Below are 18,660 nucleotides of genomic sequence, written 5' to 3'. Positions count from 1 at the left end.
TCTAATGAAACCAGAAAAAGATAAATAAAAAATAGTACATACATATTTATATTATCTTGACTTCTTAGATACAAAAATTTTAACAGTTTATATAAGATTATTTGTGTCTTCATGATATATTTGTACTTTTCCCTCTAGAATCTATGTTTCCACCTCTATATCTACCCCTGTTTCCACCTCTACTTCTACCTCTATTTCCACCTCTGGTATTTGAAAAATTACCTCTCATTTGATTATTTACATTTGTTGAAGAAAAAGGCATATTCTTAGTATCATTTTCATTATAATTGTTACTTTTGCCATTATTTGTATCAAATTCTAAAAATTATTTATATTAAAAAAAATTATTTTATATACCTCTTTTGTTGTTTACATATGTTTTTCTTGATACATCATTATTTCTGTTTGTTGTGTGGCTGTTATTTACAAATACCTTTCGTCCAACAGCTTCGTTATCAAATGGCTCACTTTTAATGTTATTAGTATTTTTATTTCTTATGTTTTGTGATTCATTACTTTTTACTTTTTGATTCTTAAAGGTTTTCTTATTCGTTGTCATGGTTTTTTCATTTTTCATATTATTCATACCACTTTGTAATGCATTATTTTTTTTAACATAATCAATTTCATTTTTCTGGTCATTTTTAAATTGTTGAGTTTTTGAAAATGGAATCCATCTTGGTACACCATTATTTTTTAAATTTGTAATACCAGAAATTGCTATTTTATCCATCTTCCAACGATTAATCAACTTTTCAACGTTTCCACCTAAAACTTTTATATTGTCATCTGACAACAGCAATAATCCATCCGAAAAAGTTATCTTTTCTTTAAACAAAACTTTAGTTCCTGGTGGTGTATTTGAACTAGAAAAGTATATTATAATAATAATACACAAATTTATATTTACCTTATTTTTTTTAAAAATTTAAAATTTATACCATTAACATTGTTAAACCCATCTGTAAATGTAATTTTAGCATAGTCGTTTATTGGGTCATAATTGTCATAACCTTGAGAATGTGAGACATTTTTAAATTTTACAAGTTGAAGGACAACGGGACCATTCATGAATCCTTTTTGGCGGTCCAATGCATTTGTTAATATTGGTTTTCCATATAATTTAATGTCTGTCTAGAAAATAAAAAAAAAAAAACTTTAATTTTTTTCACACAAGAGAAAACGTACATCTTGAATTATATCAATAATATCTTTATTTTCTATCTCCTCTTCATCTAAAAATTTTTTTAGTAAATCTTCATCAATTCCCCAACCATTCTTTTTAAATTCAGTAATATTCATTGTATTGAAAAAAACAAATTCAATTAAAATTATGCATTCATTTAAATATTTTTACTTTGGAATAGTGAGTTGTAATTAAATTCCTATAACGAAATAGTAATTTGTTTAGCGGTCAAAATTTAATGTAAATATTTAATGAAATGACTTTTTTATATTTATTATTTTTTTACTTTGTAAATTTAATATTATAGTATACAAATGTTTTGAAGGTATTTGAAAAATATTTTTTTTTTTTAAAAATTATCAAAAAAATTGTCAATATTATAAAATTATCTTAAGTTTCTATTTACTTATACATTAAATTAAAAATTTTTGTCATCAAGTTTGACAGAAGTAAATATTTGAAAAAGATTACTGGATTCAAACTTTTCAATCATTTATCACAAAAGATATTTATAAATTTGAATGGCTTATTAAATGTTTATATTTATTTTAATTAATGATCGTTAGTTGAAGAAAACATTTAATTTGTATTTTACAAAGTATTTGTATTTATTTTATCAAATAGTAAGTAATTATACTCTCTCTATCATTTTTATCTACTAATGTAGTATAATCTTCAATTTTCTAGCATTTAGCTTATTTATATACAATAGGACTCTTATTAATCATATTTTTACATCATACCATCTGTCCTGAAAACATTCTCCAGTGGTTTAATAAATACCCGTCAATACTTTCATGTTATCTCTATTACACCAATATTGAATTCTCTTGCGTAAAGGCTATTACAAATGATAAGATCTTAATATTTTATTTTAATTTGTTCACAGATTTGATAATAAATATTATTTTTGTACTTTATATAAAATATATTTCTTATGTGATAACTGGTTAAAAATAAATTTTCTCGAAAAAAAAATATATATTTTATATTCATATATTATAAGGAAGTTTTATGTTTTACAAATATTATATTGAATAATTGCACTTTTATTTTGATTGATTTAAAATATTTTATTAACAAAATATATATATATATATATTATAGACAAACTAAAGGACTATTCATATAAATACATCAATATTTTATGCATATATTTTTTGAATAATTATAATGGCCGATTTTTATATTTGACAAGTGATGATAGAATTTATATAAAATAAAATATTGTAATTTTTCATAATATTAAAATCATATATTTTTATCCTAAAAATGAAAGAACAAAATACATCCATTTATATTTTATAACTTATTCTAAAATTATTTATCTCATTATTTTTAATGATAGCTAATTATTTTGTATAAACAATTTCATTTCCTTTAATATTATATTATATCTTTACTATCAAACTATTAATAGTACTGTGTTTTATGTATATTTACATAGAGAACTAAATAATAGATAAACAAGTTGTAATAATAAGTTATTACATCACAAAAAATATTGTTCATTGCTTTATTTGACCATATTTTTAAATATATTAATGTGTAATGTTTCATTTTTCATCTCAATCCCTATATTTATCGGGTCTTTATAAAGAAAAAGAAAAAAAAAAGAAAAAGTTATGATAGAGAGGGAATATAAATTATTATGTTTTTCTATTGTAATTATGTATTATATTTTAATACTACATTTCAAGATATAGTTTGAATATTTTATAATAATTATATAATTTTAAATATATATATATTAAGACAATTTATTATTATTATATACATTAATCATATTCTCTATATTTATTATTAAAATAAGATATCTCCTGTATTATTTATTAATAATATTTCTATAACAATGAAATTTTATCACTAAAATAGTAAATTACAAGTTATATCTGGTCAATAATATTTATATCATATATAGTCCCTTTATAATAGTTGTAGGAGGATATTTATATTATTATGTATTGACAAGATATACTCATATAGGATAATGAGGAAAAGTAAGACCGAAATGATGAGTAAGGGACATAAGGGCACAAGATACTTTCCTTTCTCAATAAACTAGGGGTGGTCAACAGAAAAAAAGGGAACAAATATTGGGTTGGTAAAGAGAGAGAAATTGTCAAGATGGCAAAATAATCAGCTTTGCGCATTTGGACGCACAGCTGTCCAAATCATCGATTATAGAAGTGCAGTTAAATGACGAAGTGCCGTACATTGATTTTGTTACAATTATTATTGTATAAAAACTTATAGAAACATACATTTTTACCACCATATTATAAAGTTATTTGTTAACACATTTGATATTTACATTGATTACATCACACCTATTTATATTTTGTTATTATCATCAATTGTATATTATATCGTTTTTGTATGATTGATCACCTATTTTCTTATCAATTATATGTAATTATTTCAATAATACTAAAGTTTTTTTATTTTCTATTTATAAAAATTTTTATTTAGAGATACTTAAATTTAATTATATAATATTATATCACTTTTTTCATCAAGTTTGTCAGCTATGCTTCCTTGTTTCTTAATAATTATCCTATCACTTTTTAAAATTGATATTTTCTCTAACTCCATTTATCAAGAGTATTCTTATTAAATAACACTCGTAATTTTATTTAGTAAATTTTGTTAGATTCTTCTTAAAAACTTTTAAAGTAGATATATTTTATTCAATTTTACAAATGATAAATTTAATGTTTTATTTCTTTTTTAAATTCATTTCCTTTTAAATAAAAACTTAAATTTCTTTATACTAATGTCTTATTTAGATTTCTCCTTTTATAGAAATAAAAATGTATTTATAAAAGGGTAATATCATTCATTAAAATAATTGTTGTATAAATTTCCAAAGTTTCTCATTTTCATATTTTCTATTGTAATGGTAATCTTTTTTTTCTAACTATTTAAAATATAAAAAAAAAGATTTAAATAAAAAAAAAAAGAAGAACATATATATTATTTCTTAGTAAAAAAAATACTAATAAATATTTTAAGAAGATTATTCAAATTATTTGTAACTGGTACATTAAAAACTTCTATTATTTTTTTATATCTTTACTAAAAGTACATTTGTTTTCAATATCTAACATGAGCTTAAAGTTGGTGTTTAGTCGGCTTATAAAGTAGTAGTCCTCTGTGAGAGATTTACATATCACTCTATCTCATAAAGACTATTTCTCATGTTTGTTTTAATTCATTTGTCAATTTCTTTTCTATATTCTGGCTATATAAAAATTTAAAAAAGTATACTGGTCACTTGTATGTCTTACTACTAATTTTTTTTTTTTTCATTGTTGTTACTTATTTTTATTCATCAGTTTTTATATTGATTTTAAAAAACCTTTGTATTTTGATTGAAATCTTCTTTATTTAAATGTTTATTGTATATCATTTATACCATGGCTTAAACTTTTCATATAATTTTGACATTTAACTTTACTGTTATTTTTCACTCTACAAATTATCTATTTTGTAATTGCAATAAGTAGTGTACCAACAATTCAAATATATCAACTTTTTAAAGTACATTCTATGTACAATGTAATTATAGTATTTCAGTTAATTGGTATATCTAGTTATGTAGTTCAAGATATTTGTTTGATCCAATAATGTTCATAGAAGTTTTAAATTTAAATTATTTAGAATATAAAAATATGGTAATTAATCAAATAGTATGCTAAATTAATTCTTATTTATTATTTTGTTTATATTAATATTTTTCTTTTATATTAGATTTTGTTATTAATAACATTTACTCTATTTCCTTAAAAATATTTTTAATTTTATAAGTACAAAAGTTCTTTTTTTATTTGTTTCAGTATAATATTAAAAAAAAGACATTTTACAAAGAATATATATATATAAGGAATTACATATGTATAAATTTTATCTTTTTTTTGATATAAACTACTTTTATTTTAAATATATTTTGATGAGTTGCGCGGACCACTTTATTTATTATAATTAGTTTTTATTTTATATAAATTTTTATAGTGAATATAATACACCTCTTTTTAAAATTTACTATTCTTAAAAATTATAAATAATTTCCTTCATTTCTTATGAATAATATTCATATATATATTTATAAGATATTAGTTAAAATAATAAAGAGAAATAGCTCTGTAAAAAAGGTTTCTTTTTTGTGACATATATATTAAGCAGAATATGTTTTGGCATCTTTTATCTTAATAAAAATATCTCTTATTTCAAGGGACCATTAGACTCTTCTTTTTCTATTTAATTGTGTTTGTCATATCATCATATTAACAATTTGTATTGCTTAACAAAATATAAAATTTTATATCATCGTGGTTGTTTTATATAAACTTTTAATACTTTTATATTATTTTTATTATATATATGCCAAAGTAATAGTAATATATATTATTTATATCCATATGCTCATCGTTTGTTGTACTTTTTTTTTTTTAAAATACCTTGAAATAATTGAATTGACACTTTTTGTTATTTATGAACGTTTATATTTTTATATCTACATCTTTACAATGAAGGTTATAAATTCCCACCAACATAGTTAAATAAGCCGTTCTGTGATACATTGTTAGTTAAAAAAAAAAAATCAAATCAAATCAAAAATATCTATACCTGATCTATCGGCCACTCTTTTGGTCTGTATATACAATATAATTCTAATATATATTAATTCACTAACCTAAAATTGTGTCTTTTTTATTTGATTTATTTAAAAAATTTTGATATTTCTTTATTTTCCAACTCTAGTCGTGTCCTCTTTTTTTTTTCATTTTCAATATAATTTCAAATAAAATTCATTTTTTTAAATTTTAGATAGTAGCTGTGTTATTTTATTTTTTTTATTGTCTATTTTGTATTTTGAAGTCTAAATTGACTAATAAATTTTTCAATTATATTTAAATTTGTGAAATGATACTTTTTTAAACAAAATAAAAAATAAAGTAAAAATTATTTGTCAAATAACTTTTATTTTTAAAGATTTTTTTTACAGTTATGAGGTAAATTAATTAATGTTATAAATAAAGAAGTAATCAATTATTTTAGTGAAAGTATTTTAGCACAAGCCACTGCTCAAATATATTTATTTGACAGGAGTACAAAACGTTGGATCACACCGGATGGGCTTGACACTTCTAATGATCCTCAGTCTACAAATCAATTAGCCCAAATTTTATTGTTACATCATGTTGGAAGAGGAACTTTTAGAATTGTTGGAATGCAAAAAGATGGTAGAGGAATTATTATAGAGACAAAATTATTTGCAAGAATTAAATATCAAAAAGCTAATGATATGTTTCATCAATGGCGTGATGAACAAAAGCAAGTTTTTGGTGTTAATTTTGCAGATCATTATGAGGCTTCAATTTTTTATCAAAATGTTATTAAAGTTTTAAATTCAATGGAAGATAATCCTAATATTGATCCTGGTGGTGATCTATATCAAGATCCTGCTGTTATTACAAATGGAAGATTAGGAGGAAATCAACAACAAAATGGAATGGTAAATGGTAATAATGTTGGTTATACGAATGGTATGAGTCATGATGTAGATCAAGACTCTATAACATCATCTAATTCTCATGGTTATCTTAATGGTAACTCTCAAATGACTGTTCAAATACAGGCAATGAATAATGCAAGTGTTTTGCGTAAACCTAGTTATATAATTCCTCAACAACAATCAAATCCTAATTTAGCTACTCAACAACAAAATCAACGCCGTGCCTCACAGGGATCTTCTGGTTCATCAACACATTCCTCTACTAATTATTCAGTACCATCTAATGGAACAACAGGTAACGGAACAGCTACAACAAGAAATATACCACCACCACCTCCTCCACCAAATGTTTCTTTAAAATCTAGTTGTCCTGTTACAAATAATCCACCACCACCACCTCCACTACCAGTTAACTTGAAAACTGAATGTAAAGGAAATTCACTTGCTGATCAACTTAAAAAAGCTCAACTTAAAAAAGTTAATTCTGTGGAAGGAAATGGAACACCAACAACAGTTACTCCTAAATCTAGTATAAGTGCAAATAAAGGAGATTTATTATCAGAGTTAGCAGCAAAAATAACAAAACGAAAAAATCAAGAAGAAATAAAAAGTAACGGAAGTGGTGATAGTGTTAATGTATCTGATAAAAAATCTTCTGAAACATCATCAACAAATGGTACACTAGTACAAAATAATTCAAATATAAGTTTAAGATCATGGAAACAAACTACATCAAATGGTGATATAAATACAAATGGTGTTGATTCTCCAAAAACACATCGAAAGTAAGTTAAAATAAATAGGTATAATTTTTGATATTTTAGAATTCCTAGTGTTTCATCATTATCATCACAAGAAGATCCTCTTAAAAATATAAATCATTCAACAGGTCAAGTTACAGTTGCTGATCTGGAAAGGCATAAACAAGATGTTTTGGCGGAGGTTCAGAAAAAATTACAAACTTTTAAATTAGAAATAGTTCAAGAAGTTGTGGCAGCAATTAGGAATGAATTACGTTCTTCTTAAATTTATTTTTCTTCATATAATTATAACTGCTCATCATGTATTTGCGTATATTTATGAGTATCAAGTATTTGGACAATTTAATATTATTTATTTTGTATAAAAGAATTTTATCACAACTATTTCTAGGATTCTTAATTAATCAAAATATCTCTCTCTTTTTTTTTTTGGATTAATGAATGCCAATTATATAGTTTGATTTTGATGTACAGTTTTAGAGAATAATCCAAAATTATTACTACTTAATTTAATTGTATATTTTATTATAATGTCGTTTAATAAACAGTTAACATTTTTTTTTGTTGTCACATTTGTTTTTAGATTATGTAAAAAAAAAATTAAAGAATAGATCTTTAATTATATGTCATTTTAATGAATAAACAAAAGTATAGTTTTTATTTTTCAAGATTATTCTAGTAAATGTCAAAATAGTTGAATACTCATTGAAAAAAAATAATTTTAGAAGTGACATTGAATGAAACGTGACCAGCAATGGAAAATATTGTATCCTTTTGTATATTTGTTTTGTTGCTAAAAAATGTTTTCTCTTGATATATATAATCAGAATTTTAAAAATACCACAGTATCTTTATATATAATATACTTTTTTGTTAGTTTTTAAATCGAAAATTTAAAACTATTTCTTATATATTTTCTTGTTTTTATAATAAAAATATTATATTTTTGAAACAATTCTACATTTTGATTTTATACAATATAATGGCTCAAAATTTTTAAGTAAATATCCATTTTTCCTCTAATGGTAATTGAAAAAATAGTTTCATTTATTTCATGTAATTTTTATTGACAAGTTTCACATTTCTTTTATTATTTAATATCAGTCAGAAAAATTTAAAGAAATAGAATAAGATAACTTTTCATTTTATTATATTTATAATATCAATTGCGTTCGCACGGGTACCAACTTCAGAATAACTCTGTACAAATTTCTTAATAATATCCAAAACAAGTTATGATTAAATTTTTGTTTGACTTTCTAAATTGTTGAAAAATAAAATATATTACAAATACAAGAATTAACATAGATATAGTATGTAGTTTAATAAGTTTGAACTTTTAATATTCTTATTTTATAAATTCTTGCATATGATTAATTATAAAAAATATATATAACTTTATTCTAATTATAGAAAATATATAATTAGATAAATATTTTAATGTCTTTACCAAAGACGTCGTGATCATTACAAAAAAATATTTTTACAATGATGAAAAGCTTCTTCTTTTTTTTTTTGTTATTTAATTGATATGAAGTAATAGTAATATCATATTTTATGTTCCTAAATTAAGAACATTCTTTAAAATATAATCACGTTTAAATTAACCACTCAAATTACATTATTAATAATATTGTAAAATTGATTATTATTAAGCATTAAAGTAAAAAGGTACTTAAAATAAATAGAAGTTCAATATTGTTTTAATAATTATATTAAAAGATAATGTAATTGATATACATTTAAGAGTTTTCATTTTAAGTTCTAGATTCCATATTTAATAAAACTAATTAGTACATATTAACTGCTTTCACATAACTACTGGTGTTTGCTAAACTTCTCATAATATTATCATTGCTACATACTAGCAACAATTTCCTCAGTCTAAACATATTTTAAAGTATTGATAATAAATAAACAAATATAATAAAGTGACAGCATCTTCTACCAATAAATACTTAATCTGCAAGCGAATACCTCGGAAATCTAGAATAATTTTGCGTTATTATTATTTTATATAAACCATACTCATAATAACTTCTTCATATCCTTCTTCAGAGTCTCTAGATTTTTAACCAGTTTTACTGGTATCTTGAAACCTAAGAATATTTGAGGATAACTAAAAATTACGAGGGTTAATATAAACAAAATTATATGAAAAAAACAAAAATGATTCATCAAAAATGTTACTTTTATTATTTTGAAATATTTGTTTGCACAAAGGAAAATTATTTATTTTCATATTTCAACAGAAGAAAATATTAATATACTTTTATGAGTAACTAACTAAACTTGAATATGATGATGTCATTCATTTTGTAAAAAAAAAACATGTATAAAAAAAAATTTTTTTATTTTTTTAATTATAACAAAAATTTATTTATTTTTCATTTGAATCCAAAAAAAAAAGAATATTTAAAAATAAGAAAAATTATCAATAAATAATATATTTTAGTATAACCATATACTGAAATTTGTTCTAAATTATAATATAATGTTATTATCATATTTGATTGATATAATGTACCTGCGCAGAATCGTGATGATCATCAACAAAACAAGTGACCAGACTTAGTTGAGACTCCCAAACTATCTTTTTGTCTTTTGACTCTCTCTAAAATTAAACACAAGAATCTTCGTAACTACGATCTTGCATATAATTTTGTAAATTGTATTTATTCATAACTTCTTACTTAATTTTAAAGTTCTGGTTCCTTTCACTTATCACACTGACCACTGACAATCAAGTATATGGGATTTTAAGAGAGCCATACAAATACAGATTAGCTAGTAGGTGGAGGATTTACTAGTCTTAGCCTGTTATAATTTGGGCGAGTCCATTTTCAACAGCAACCCTTCTATTCTAAAGATTCCCGTGCAAAAAATCTCAGATATACTTTTGTATAAAAGACTGAAGAGTAACTGAAGTCTTTCCATAACAATTTTATTTATTATAAAGTGATAGACATTTGCTTTTTAAATACAATTAATGTAACTTTTTATATTACATAAAATTATATTATTTCTATTTTTATAGATATATTTATTCCACACAAAAAAAACTATATATCATGAAAAGGTGGAATTTTTTACTTGTAGTCATTGTATTATCTGCTAATTGTCTTACTGTTTTTGGTGATCAAAATGAGGTATGATATATTATTTATTTTACTATATTAATTATTTCTAATATTATATTTTTTATAGACATTGGAAAGTGAGGTGCCTTCAGTAAATAAAACATTGACTCGTGCTAAACGTCAATGTTGTAATTCTGGAACACAATCATGTTGCCCACAACAAAATCAATGTAATTGTGCTGCTCTTCAAATTCAAGTTCAAAGATGTGATTGTGCTAATATCCAACAAAATCAATGTGGATGTTCTTCTCAAACATCATCATGTAATTGTCCAGTCCTCCAACAACAATATTCTCAATGTGGTTGTGGTGCATTAACTTATGAGGTAAGATAAGACAAAAAATAAATATATATTATATATACATTTATTTTTTACAAATTAAATGAATAAATATCATTTATAAAAAGTAAAAATAATAAATATATATATATATTAAGTCTTTAATACAATCTATATAATATTTTATTATATAGAACACTTAACTAAACATTATTTGCCTTAAGAATGTAAGAATATTTACGCTTTATGAAAAGAATTATTTTATTATTTAATGAGTTGAGTAATGTGAAGAAAGTAATGACATTACTAAAAATAAATAGCTTATTTGTTAAATAATTCATAAAGTCGTGACTAAGTTAAGTTAATTAGAAACTAGATCAAAGAAGTTATTTAATAATACAAAAAAAAAAAAGTTTTTTTTTTAACCACTATTAAATAAAAAATATTATAATAATGTAAATATAATTAATATTTTTAGGTATCTTGTAATACATGCCAACAACAACAACAACAACAACAACCACAAATTATTGTTGTTCAAAAACCACAAGAAAATACTTGTACTCCAGCTTGTATGCCATCATGTGATAATTCATGTGTTAGTCAAGCAGCTTCACAGATTGTTGTTGTACAATCTCAAGATAATTCATGTCCACAAGCCTGTAGACCTAGCTGTACAAATCAATGTGTCCAACAACAAACTTTATGTGTTTCAGCCTGTGAATCATCATGTGCAACTTCATGCCAATCTAATAATGCATGTGTTTCTAGTTGCCAACCAAGTTGTATGAATTCATGTATGGAACAATCTCAACAACAAATTATTGTTATTCCACAACAAAGTAATTCATGTTCAAACAATTGTAATAATCAATGCCAAAATAGTTGTTCAGGAAGTTCACAATGTGTTCAATCATGTAATAACCAATGTCAAAATGCTTGCAGTTCCGGAACCTCTGCTCCACAAATTATTGTAGTTCAACAACAACCACAACAATCTGGTTGCCAAACTTGTCAAAATCAATGTCAAAATACTTGTTCTGGAAATGCTCAATGTATACAACAATGCCCATCACAATGTCAAAATAGTTGTGATAGTGGTAACCAACAAATTATCTTACTTCAACAACAAAATTGTATGAACAGTTGTAACAATCAATGCCAAAATAGTTGTTCAGGAAATGTTCAATGTACCCAGACATGTGGTAATCAATGTCAAAGTGCCTGTGATTCTGGATCTTCTGCTCCACAAGTTATTGTAGTTCAACAACAGCAACAACAACAAACTTGCCAAGGAAGTTGCAACAACCAATGTCAAAATAGTTGTTCAGGAAATGTTCAATGTACCCAGACATGTAATAATCAATGTCAAAGTGCCTGTGATTCTGGATCTTCTACTCCACAAGTCATTGTAGTCCAACAACAACCACAACAAACTTGTCAAGGAAGTTGTAATAATCAATGTCAAAATAGTTGTTCAGGAAATGTTCAATGTACCCAGACATGTAATAATCAATGTCAAAGTGCCTGTGATTCTGGATCTTCTACTCCACAAGTCATTGTAGTCCAACAACAACAACAACAAGGTTGTATGAATAGTTGTAGTAATCAATGCCAAAATAGTTGTTCAGGAAATGTTCAATGTACCCAGACATGTAATAATCAATGTCAAAGTGCCTGTGATTCTGGAGCATCTGCTCCACAAGTTATTGTAGTTCAACAACAACAACAACAACAATCAGGATGTTCAACTTGTTCACCACAACCATACGCTCAATGTGTACCACAATGTCAACCTTCATGTCAACCAGAATGCATGAAAATTTATGCAACATATGTTCAACAACCAGCAATAACATCATGTACACAATCATCAAATGGTTGTGGATGTAGTTCTGGATACACACAATGTATGCAAGGAGTATGTTGTTTAAGAAGAAGGCATCGTGTTGCTAGAAATACAAAAGAAGAACCATTTGCTGAAGCTTCAGAAAATATCAAATCATCTGATGTGGAACAAAATCAAACTGAGAAAGAGGTAAAACAAGAATAGTTTATTTATAAAATATCTTATCAATTATTTACTTATCCCAATCTAGAAGAAAATTATTTTTGGATGACATCAATTAATATGTTAAAAAAATTCTCAAATCATTTAACGATGCCATGATAAAAATGTCTTTCTATCTATTATCAAAGGATAACAGAAAAAAGTTTTATATTTAATATTATTTATGTATATTTCTCTTTCAGGAATATGTTTACATACGAAAATAGTGATTTTATTGTTTCTTATACTTCGATGTTTTGTTTGTATATCTAATGGTTCTTCTTTATAGAATATTTATGTGATGTTATCTGTACATTTTATCCGAGTTAAGAAATAAATATTTTAAAATTTTATTTTATTTTATTAATTATTGTTTCATATGATAAAAATTAAAAAAACAATTACTATTAATTTTAGTAAATAATATCAACTTTTGCAACATCAAAAACACTATTTAATTTTTTAAAATTAAAATGTTGATTAATAAAATTTTTTATACTAAAACAACAAAAAAATTAAAAAAAATAAGTAATTAAAAAAATAACTTTTTTTGGAATTTGAATATACTACTATAGTCATTCGATAGCCCTTGAAACGAGATGAATTTTGAATATAATCAACAATATGCTAAAATTGAAACTTCAGTAGTTATAAGGATTTAAAGTTGAGAGGCGAAATTGTGGAATATTTTTTTGTAAATCTCGATTTTTATTATAATATTGTAAAATTTTAAAATAAATACTTTATTCTAGATCAATTTTTTACGAGAAATTCATTAAGCCTATTTACATCTTCATTGGACTTCTAAAAATAAAGATATGATAAGAAATATGTTTAAAAAAAAGTTTCAAGAATTTAGTGATAACTCAAGTTAATGAAGTCACAGGTCCATGAAATTTGATGCGCTGGGCTTTTTTTATAATTTAAGGTGTACCTTACGTTGAAAAGATTTTCAAATTTTCAACCGTTCTTGAAATACTATGCTTGGTAATTTTTCGCGCGTAATCCATTGTCACCATTTTTTTATATCTTTAAAGTGATTAATGATATAAAAAATTTTTGAAGGTAGACCCCATATGAAAACTCATTAGAAAACGATTGCAGAAATCTAATTGCATTTATCTTTATTTTGAAGCGAGATATGAACAAAGGCGGAAATTTTTCTAAAATATTCATTGTTCCCGACTTTTCAGTATCTCAGCAAATACTCATCCTATGAAGATGGGACTGGTTTCATTCGATTTCTATTCAAAAGTAGGTCTAGAATATTAATTTTCATAGCTATAACTTTATTTTTTTCAGAGATATAAAAATTGGCTGAAAATATTCTAGATTTCCGACTTTACCTCTAAAAATGTGAACAAAGAAAGACAACTTTTTTTGGAATTTGAATATGCTACTATACTCATTCGATAGCTCTTGAAACGGGATGAATTTTGAATATAATCAACAATATTCGAAAATTAAAACTTCAGGAGTTATAAGGATTCAAAGTTGAAGGGTGAAATGTTGGAATATTTTTTCTAAATCTCGATTTTTATGATAATATTGTAAATTTTAAAAATAAATACTTTTTTCCGGATCAGTTTTTTACGAGAAATTCATTAAGCCTATTCTTATTTTCATAGGACTTCTAAAAATGAAGATATGATAAGAAATATATTTAGAAAAAAGTTTTAAGAATTTAGTGATAACTCAAATTAATGAAGTCACAGAACCATGAAACTTGTTGCGCTGTGCTTCTTTCATAAATTAAGATATACCTTACGTTGAAAATATTTTTAAATATCCAACCGTTCTTGAAATATTATGCTTGGTATTTTTTCGCGCGTAATCCATTGTCATCATTTTTTTATATTTCGAAAGTGGTTAAAGATGTAAAAAAATTTTGAAGGTAGACCCCATTTGAAAACTCATTAGAAGACGATCGCAGAAATTTGATTTCATTTATCTTCATTATGAAGCGAGATATGATGAAAGGCGGAAATTTTTCTAAAATATTCATTGTTCCCGACTTTCCGGTATCTCAGCAAATACTTATCCTATGAAGATGGGACTGGTTTCATTCGATTTCTATTCAAAAGTAGGTCTAGACTATTATTTTTCATAGCTATAACATTAATATTTTCAGAGATATAAAAATTGGCTGAAAATTTTTTAGATTTCTGATTCAACTTTTAAAAATGTAGCAGAAAAAAACAACTTTTTTTGAAATTTAAATATGAAACTATAGTCATTTGATAGCTCTTAAAACGAGATGAATTTTAAATATTATCAACAATGGTTTAATTTTGAGTCACATATGTATTAGAAATTTTTTTGAAAATTCGAATATTAAATATATGTATATATTTTAAAAAAATACAATTATGATTTTATTTAAATTTTAATCTAACATATTAAACAAATAATTAAAAAAGTAAAAGATTTTAAAATTTTATTTTTATTTATTCATATATGATAATTTTGGTTATTTATGTAAATTTTTTTTTTAAATTTGAAGAAAATAAAAAATTTTTTTTGAACGTTTTGTTAAACCTTTTTTTACTTCTTATCAACTATCAAATTCTCAAATTACTATATATTTAATTAAATTTTCAAAAACATTTCAAATACTCTTTTTATTTTATTTTTTTATTAATTCAGTATGTCATTGACTCTAAAAGAGATTCATATTTAATATTAGTAAAAATAAAAATTATTATATTATTTTTAACCTTTAATAACTATCATTTCATAGTCATTTTCTTTCAACTGATTCTTGTATGTGTCACTTGGTACGAATGATGGCATATCAAATGGCTTCGGTAAAACATTTTGATTATTTTCCTTTTCTTCTACAATTTCTGGTTTATCTATAACATTTATGTTATCATTGTTTTCAACTTTTTTCAAATTATTTATATCATGTTTTATTTGGGCTTCTTCTTTTTTAAGAATTTTTGGAGCATTTGTTTTAGGCTTTTCAGTTGAACAAAGTATTATGTAAGGAAGTATGATACTCAAAAAACCAACAAACAAAAATATAAATGTCATCTTAATATAAATCTACAAAAAAAATTTTTTTATTTATATTTTATATTGATAAAGAAATATGAAAAATTTTCTTTTATTTGTAAATTATTTTAGTAATAATGATTATTTGCACAGTATTTCTATTTCTTTAAATATTATTAGAATTTTGAATATTTAAAATTTTATAACAAAATGAAATTACACAATCTAACTTAAATTTTCAAGAAAATTTAAATGATATTGATATTTATTTTCGAAAAAAAAACAACAGCATTAAATAATAATGCTTGAAAAAGACTTTAAAATCATAATATTAATTGTTTATCATTTGATTGATAATGGTATAAGAGATCACATATTTTTAGTTAATTAAATTTTCTGTCACTGAATATTAACATTTTGGAATAATGTGTATTTAGTGAAATACTCTTAACTGTTTATCTATTGTTGAACATTATCTACTTTTACTTTATTATTACATTTTAAACTTAAAAATGTTATTATTTTTATTATTTTAATTTACAAGTAAGATTTTCTTTTATTTCCATAAAAATTATATTTATTTGATTACAAAAGTTTTTTTTTATATTATACATATTTGCATTAATCCACAGTCTTTTCCGTTTACATTAACTTTTTAAAAACTACATTCTTTTTCTAGTAAATTAACTAATTATATATTTTTTTCCTTAAATAAAATGAAGAAGATGTTAAATAATTAAAATTTTGAAATGAATTATAATTAAACATTTTATTGATATTTTTATAAACAAGGAATTGAATTATGTCTAAAAAGCTTTTTCTATATTTTTTTAATAGTATTAAGCTTTTCTTTTAAGAATATTAAAATATGTCATTTTATTATAAAAAAACTTTCTTAATTACTTTAGTAACTCATTTTTATATTACATAATATGTACTGATATCAATTTTCTTTTACCTATATATGAATATAAATGAGAAGTACAATATTAACTTATAATTTTTATATAAATTTTCTGACGATTACGCGTAGATAAAAAACGCAATTAATGTTTATAAATACATAGTAATAATTATTATTCTAAGACATAACTTTAAAACAAACTTTATTTAACAAATATAATTTTATATATTTATTTAAAAATTTTTAGTTTTTAGGTAATGTCATCAGATTACACAACACCCTGGGAAAAATTTTTAAATGTTAATCAATTAAAAAAAAAGAAATTTCTAAAAAAAATTAATTATAGTAATGCTATAAAAGATTTAACATATTTATGTAAATTATTTAGAGAAACATATGGTCCTGAGTATGAAGCTATTATTTATTCTGAATTAGCAAAATTATTTTTACAATTAAAATGTAACACTTCTAGTGCATTAAATTTAAAAAAAAAAGAAAAATGTTATTGGGAAGGTTTATTAAAAGATAAAAAATATGGTAGTAATATGTTTTCAGCAGTTTACCTTAATTGGTATGGTACAAATGTAGAAATTATAAATTTTTACACTAATTTAAAATTAAACTTGAAAGCAAATATATCTATTTTAAATTTTTCAGTCAAATTATTCAAAATTTGTAAAATTTCAGAATGTATTAGTTGGGTTTCTATGTTAATACAGGAATTTTATGATTTTCCCATATTTTGGTATAAATCTATTACTCTTATTACAAAATGTTATTTAATGAAAAATTGTTTGAATGATTTTGTTATGTGCCTTAGTAAAATGAAAACATATATTGAAGAGTGTAAAAAAAGATTAATTAATGATTTTTTTATACGAAAATTTGTAAAAGAATGTGTTGGAATACAAAAAATAATTAATTTAAATTTCCCATCACATAAAAAGCAATTTTTTGAACATAATTATAATACTATGGAAGAAATTGATGAATTTTCAATGAAATTATATAATAATAGTTCAGATAAAGAAAAATATTTTCATGAAATCATAGCTAAAAAATATGAAGACTTTAAACTCTTAATATTTTTCTGTAAATGGGCAATTAAAAATTCAAACAAGATTGAAAATAATACGGATATTTCTTCAAATACAGAACCCATTAATCAAAATATTCCTATTATGTTACAATATAAAAATTTACTTAAAGAATGTAATTTACTTGATGATGAAAAATGTTAATATAATGTTAATCTGTAAATAAATTCAATTAATTTACTTAACGGGAACAATATACATAATATTTATGTCTATTTTGTTTCTAATTTGTCTCAACAAATATATTTAAAGTTAAAATATTTATTAAAATTTCACTTGAAATATTTAGTATTTAGGTAAAAGTAAATATTTATAGATAACAAAGCTATTAACATTAAATACTTATTTATTACTAGTTAAAATATTTAAAAAAAATAAATTGATCGTTTATTCATACCAATTTCAGAATTTTACTTTTTATCTTGTAAATATTTCTCCAATAAATTTGTTCTTTTCATTTAACTAAAATTTTTTTTTTCAAACAGTATTCATAAAATAATTAAAAGATTTATAACATAATTAAATTTCACTTTAAATAAAATTGAAACATAAATGTTATCATTTTAAAAGTAAACTATCTATTCTATAAAGATTATATTATTAATATAATACTATCAAATATTAGCAATATAACATTTTTTTTAATATATAAAAATAAAATATATTTTAAAAAAAAAATTATAAAAAATCTTATTTAAAAATTGTCTGCAAAGTTTAAATTTAAAAT

The 18,660-nt window shown here is 22.7% G+C and overlaps 5 protein-coding genes across 5 annotated transcripts; 3 read left to right on the top strand and 2 right to left on the bottom strand.

The window, feature by feature from the left end:
• Positions 1-109: 109 nt before the first annotated feature.
• Positions 110-1,302, bottom strand: SRAE_2000367200 (RE01471p; the record flags this gene model as incomplete). The annotated part of the gene is made up of 5 exons (XM_024654893.1): positions 110-318; positions 358-866; positions 911-962; positions 1,014-1,134; positions 1,189-1,302. 5 exons carry the CDS (start codon positions 1,300-1,302, stop codon positions 110-112), a joined length of 1,005 nt encoding a protein of 334 aa, XP_024508220.1.
• A 4,894-nt stretch (positions 1,303-6,196) lies between these two features.
• SRAE_2000367100 (WH1/EVH1 domain and Pleckstrin homology-like domain and VASP tetramerisation domain-containing protein) lies at positions 6,197-7,730 on the top strand (the record flags this gene model as incomplete). Its single annotated transcript, XM_024654892.1, has 3 exons — positions 6,197-6,201; positions 6,248-7,489; positions 7,529-7,730. The coding sequence occupies 3 exons, from the start codon at positions 6,197-6,199 to the stop codon at positions 7,728-7,730; spliced, it is 1,449 nt and encodes a 482-aa protein (XP_024508219.1).
• Positions 7,731-10,536: 2,806 nt separating this feature from the next.
• Positions 10,537-12,938, top strand: SRAE_2000367000 (Hypothetical protein; the record flags this gene model as incomplete). The annotated part of the gene is made up of 3 exons (XM_024654891.1): positions 10,537-10,614; positions 10,673-10,930; positions 11,364-12,938. 3 exons carry the CDS (start codon positions 10,537-10,539, stop codon positions 12,936-12,938), a joined length of 1,911 nt encoding a protein of 636 aa, XP_024508218.1.
• A 2,709-nt stretch (positions 12,939-15,647) lies between these two features.
• Positions 15,648-15,971, bottom strand: SRAE_2000366900 (Hypothetical protein; the record flags this gene model as incomplete). Its single annotated transcript, XM_024654890.1, has 1 exon — positions 15,648-15,971. One exon carries the CDS (start codon positions 15,969-15,971, stop codon positions 15,648-15,650), a length of 324 nt encoding a protein of 107 aa, XP_024508217.1.
• Positions 15,972-17,093: 1,122 nt separating this feature from the next.
• SRAE_2000366800 (Hypothetical protein) lies at positions 17,094-18,077 on the top strand (the record flags this gene model as incomplete). The annotated part of the gene is made up of 1 exon (XM_024654889.1): positions 17,094-18,077. The coding sequence occupies one exon, from the start codon at positions 17,094-17,096 to the stop codon at positions 18,075-18,077; it is 984 nt and encodes a 327-aa protein (XP_024508216.1).
• Positions 18,078-18,660: the final 583 nt, after the last annotated feature.

The sequence above is a fragment of the Strongyloides ratti genome, assembly GCF_001040885.1.
Source record: "Strongyloides ratti genome assembly S_ratti_ED321, chromosome : 2".
In the NCBI taxonomy this organism is placed as follows: domain Eukaryota; kingdom Metazoa; phylum Nematoda; class Chromadorea; order Rhabditida; family Strongyloididae; genus Strongyloides; species Strongyloides ratti.
This window is presented reverse-complemented; position numbering and strand designations above follow the sequence as displayed.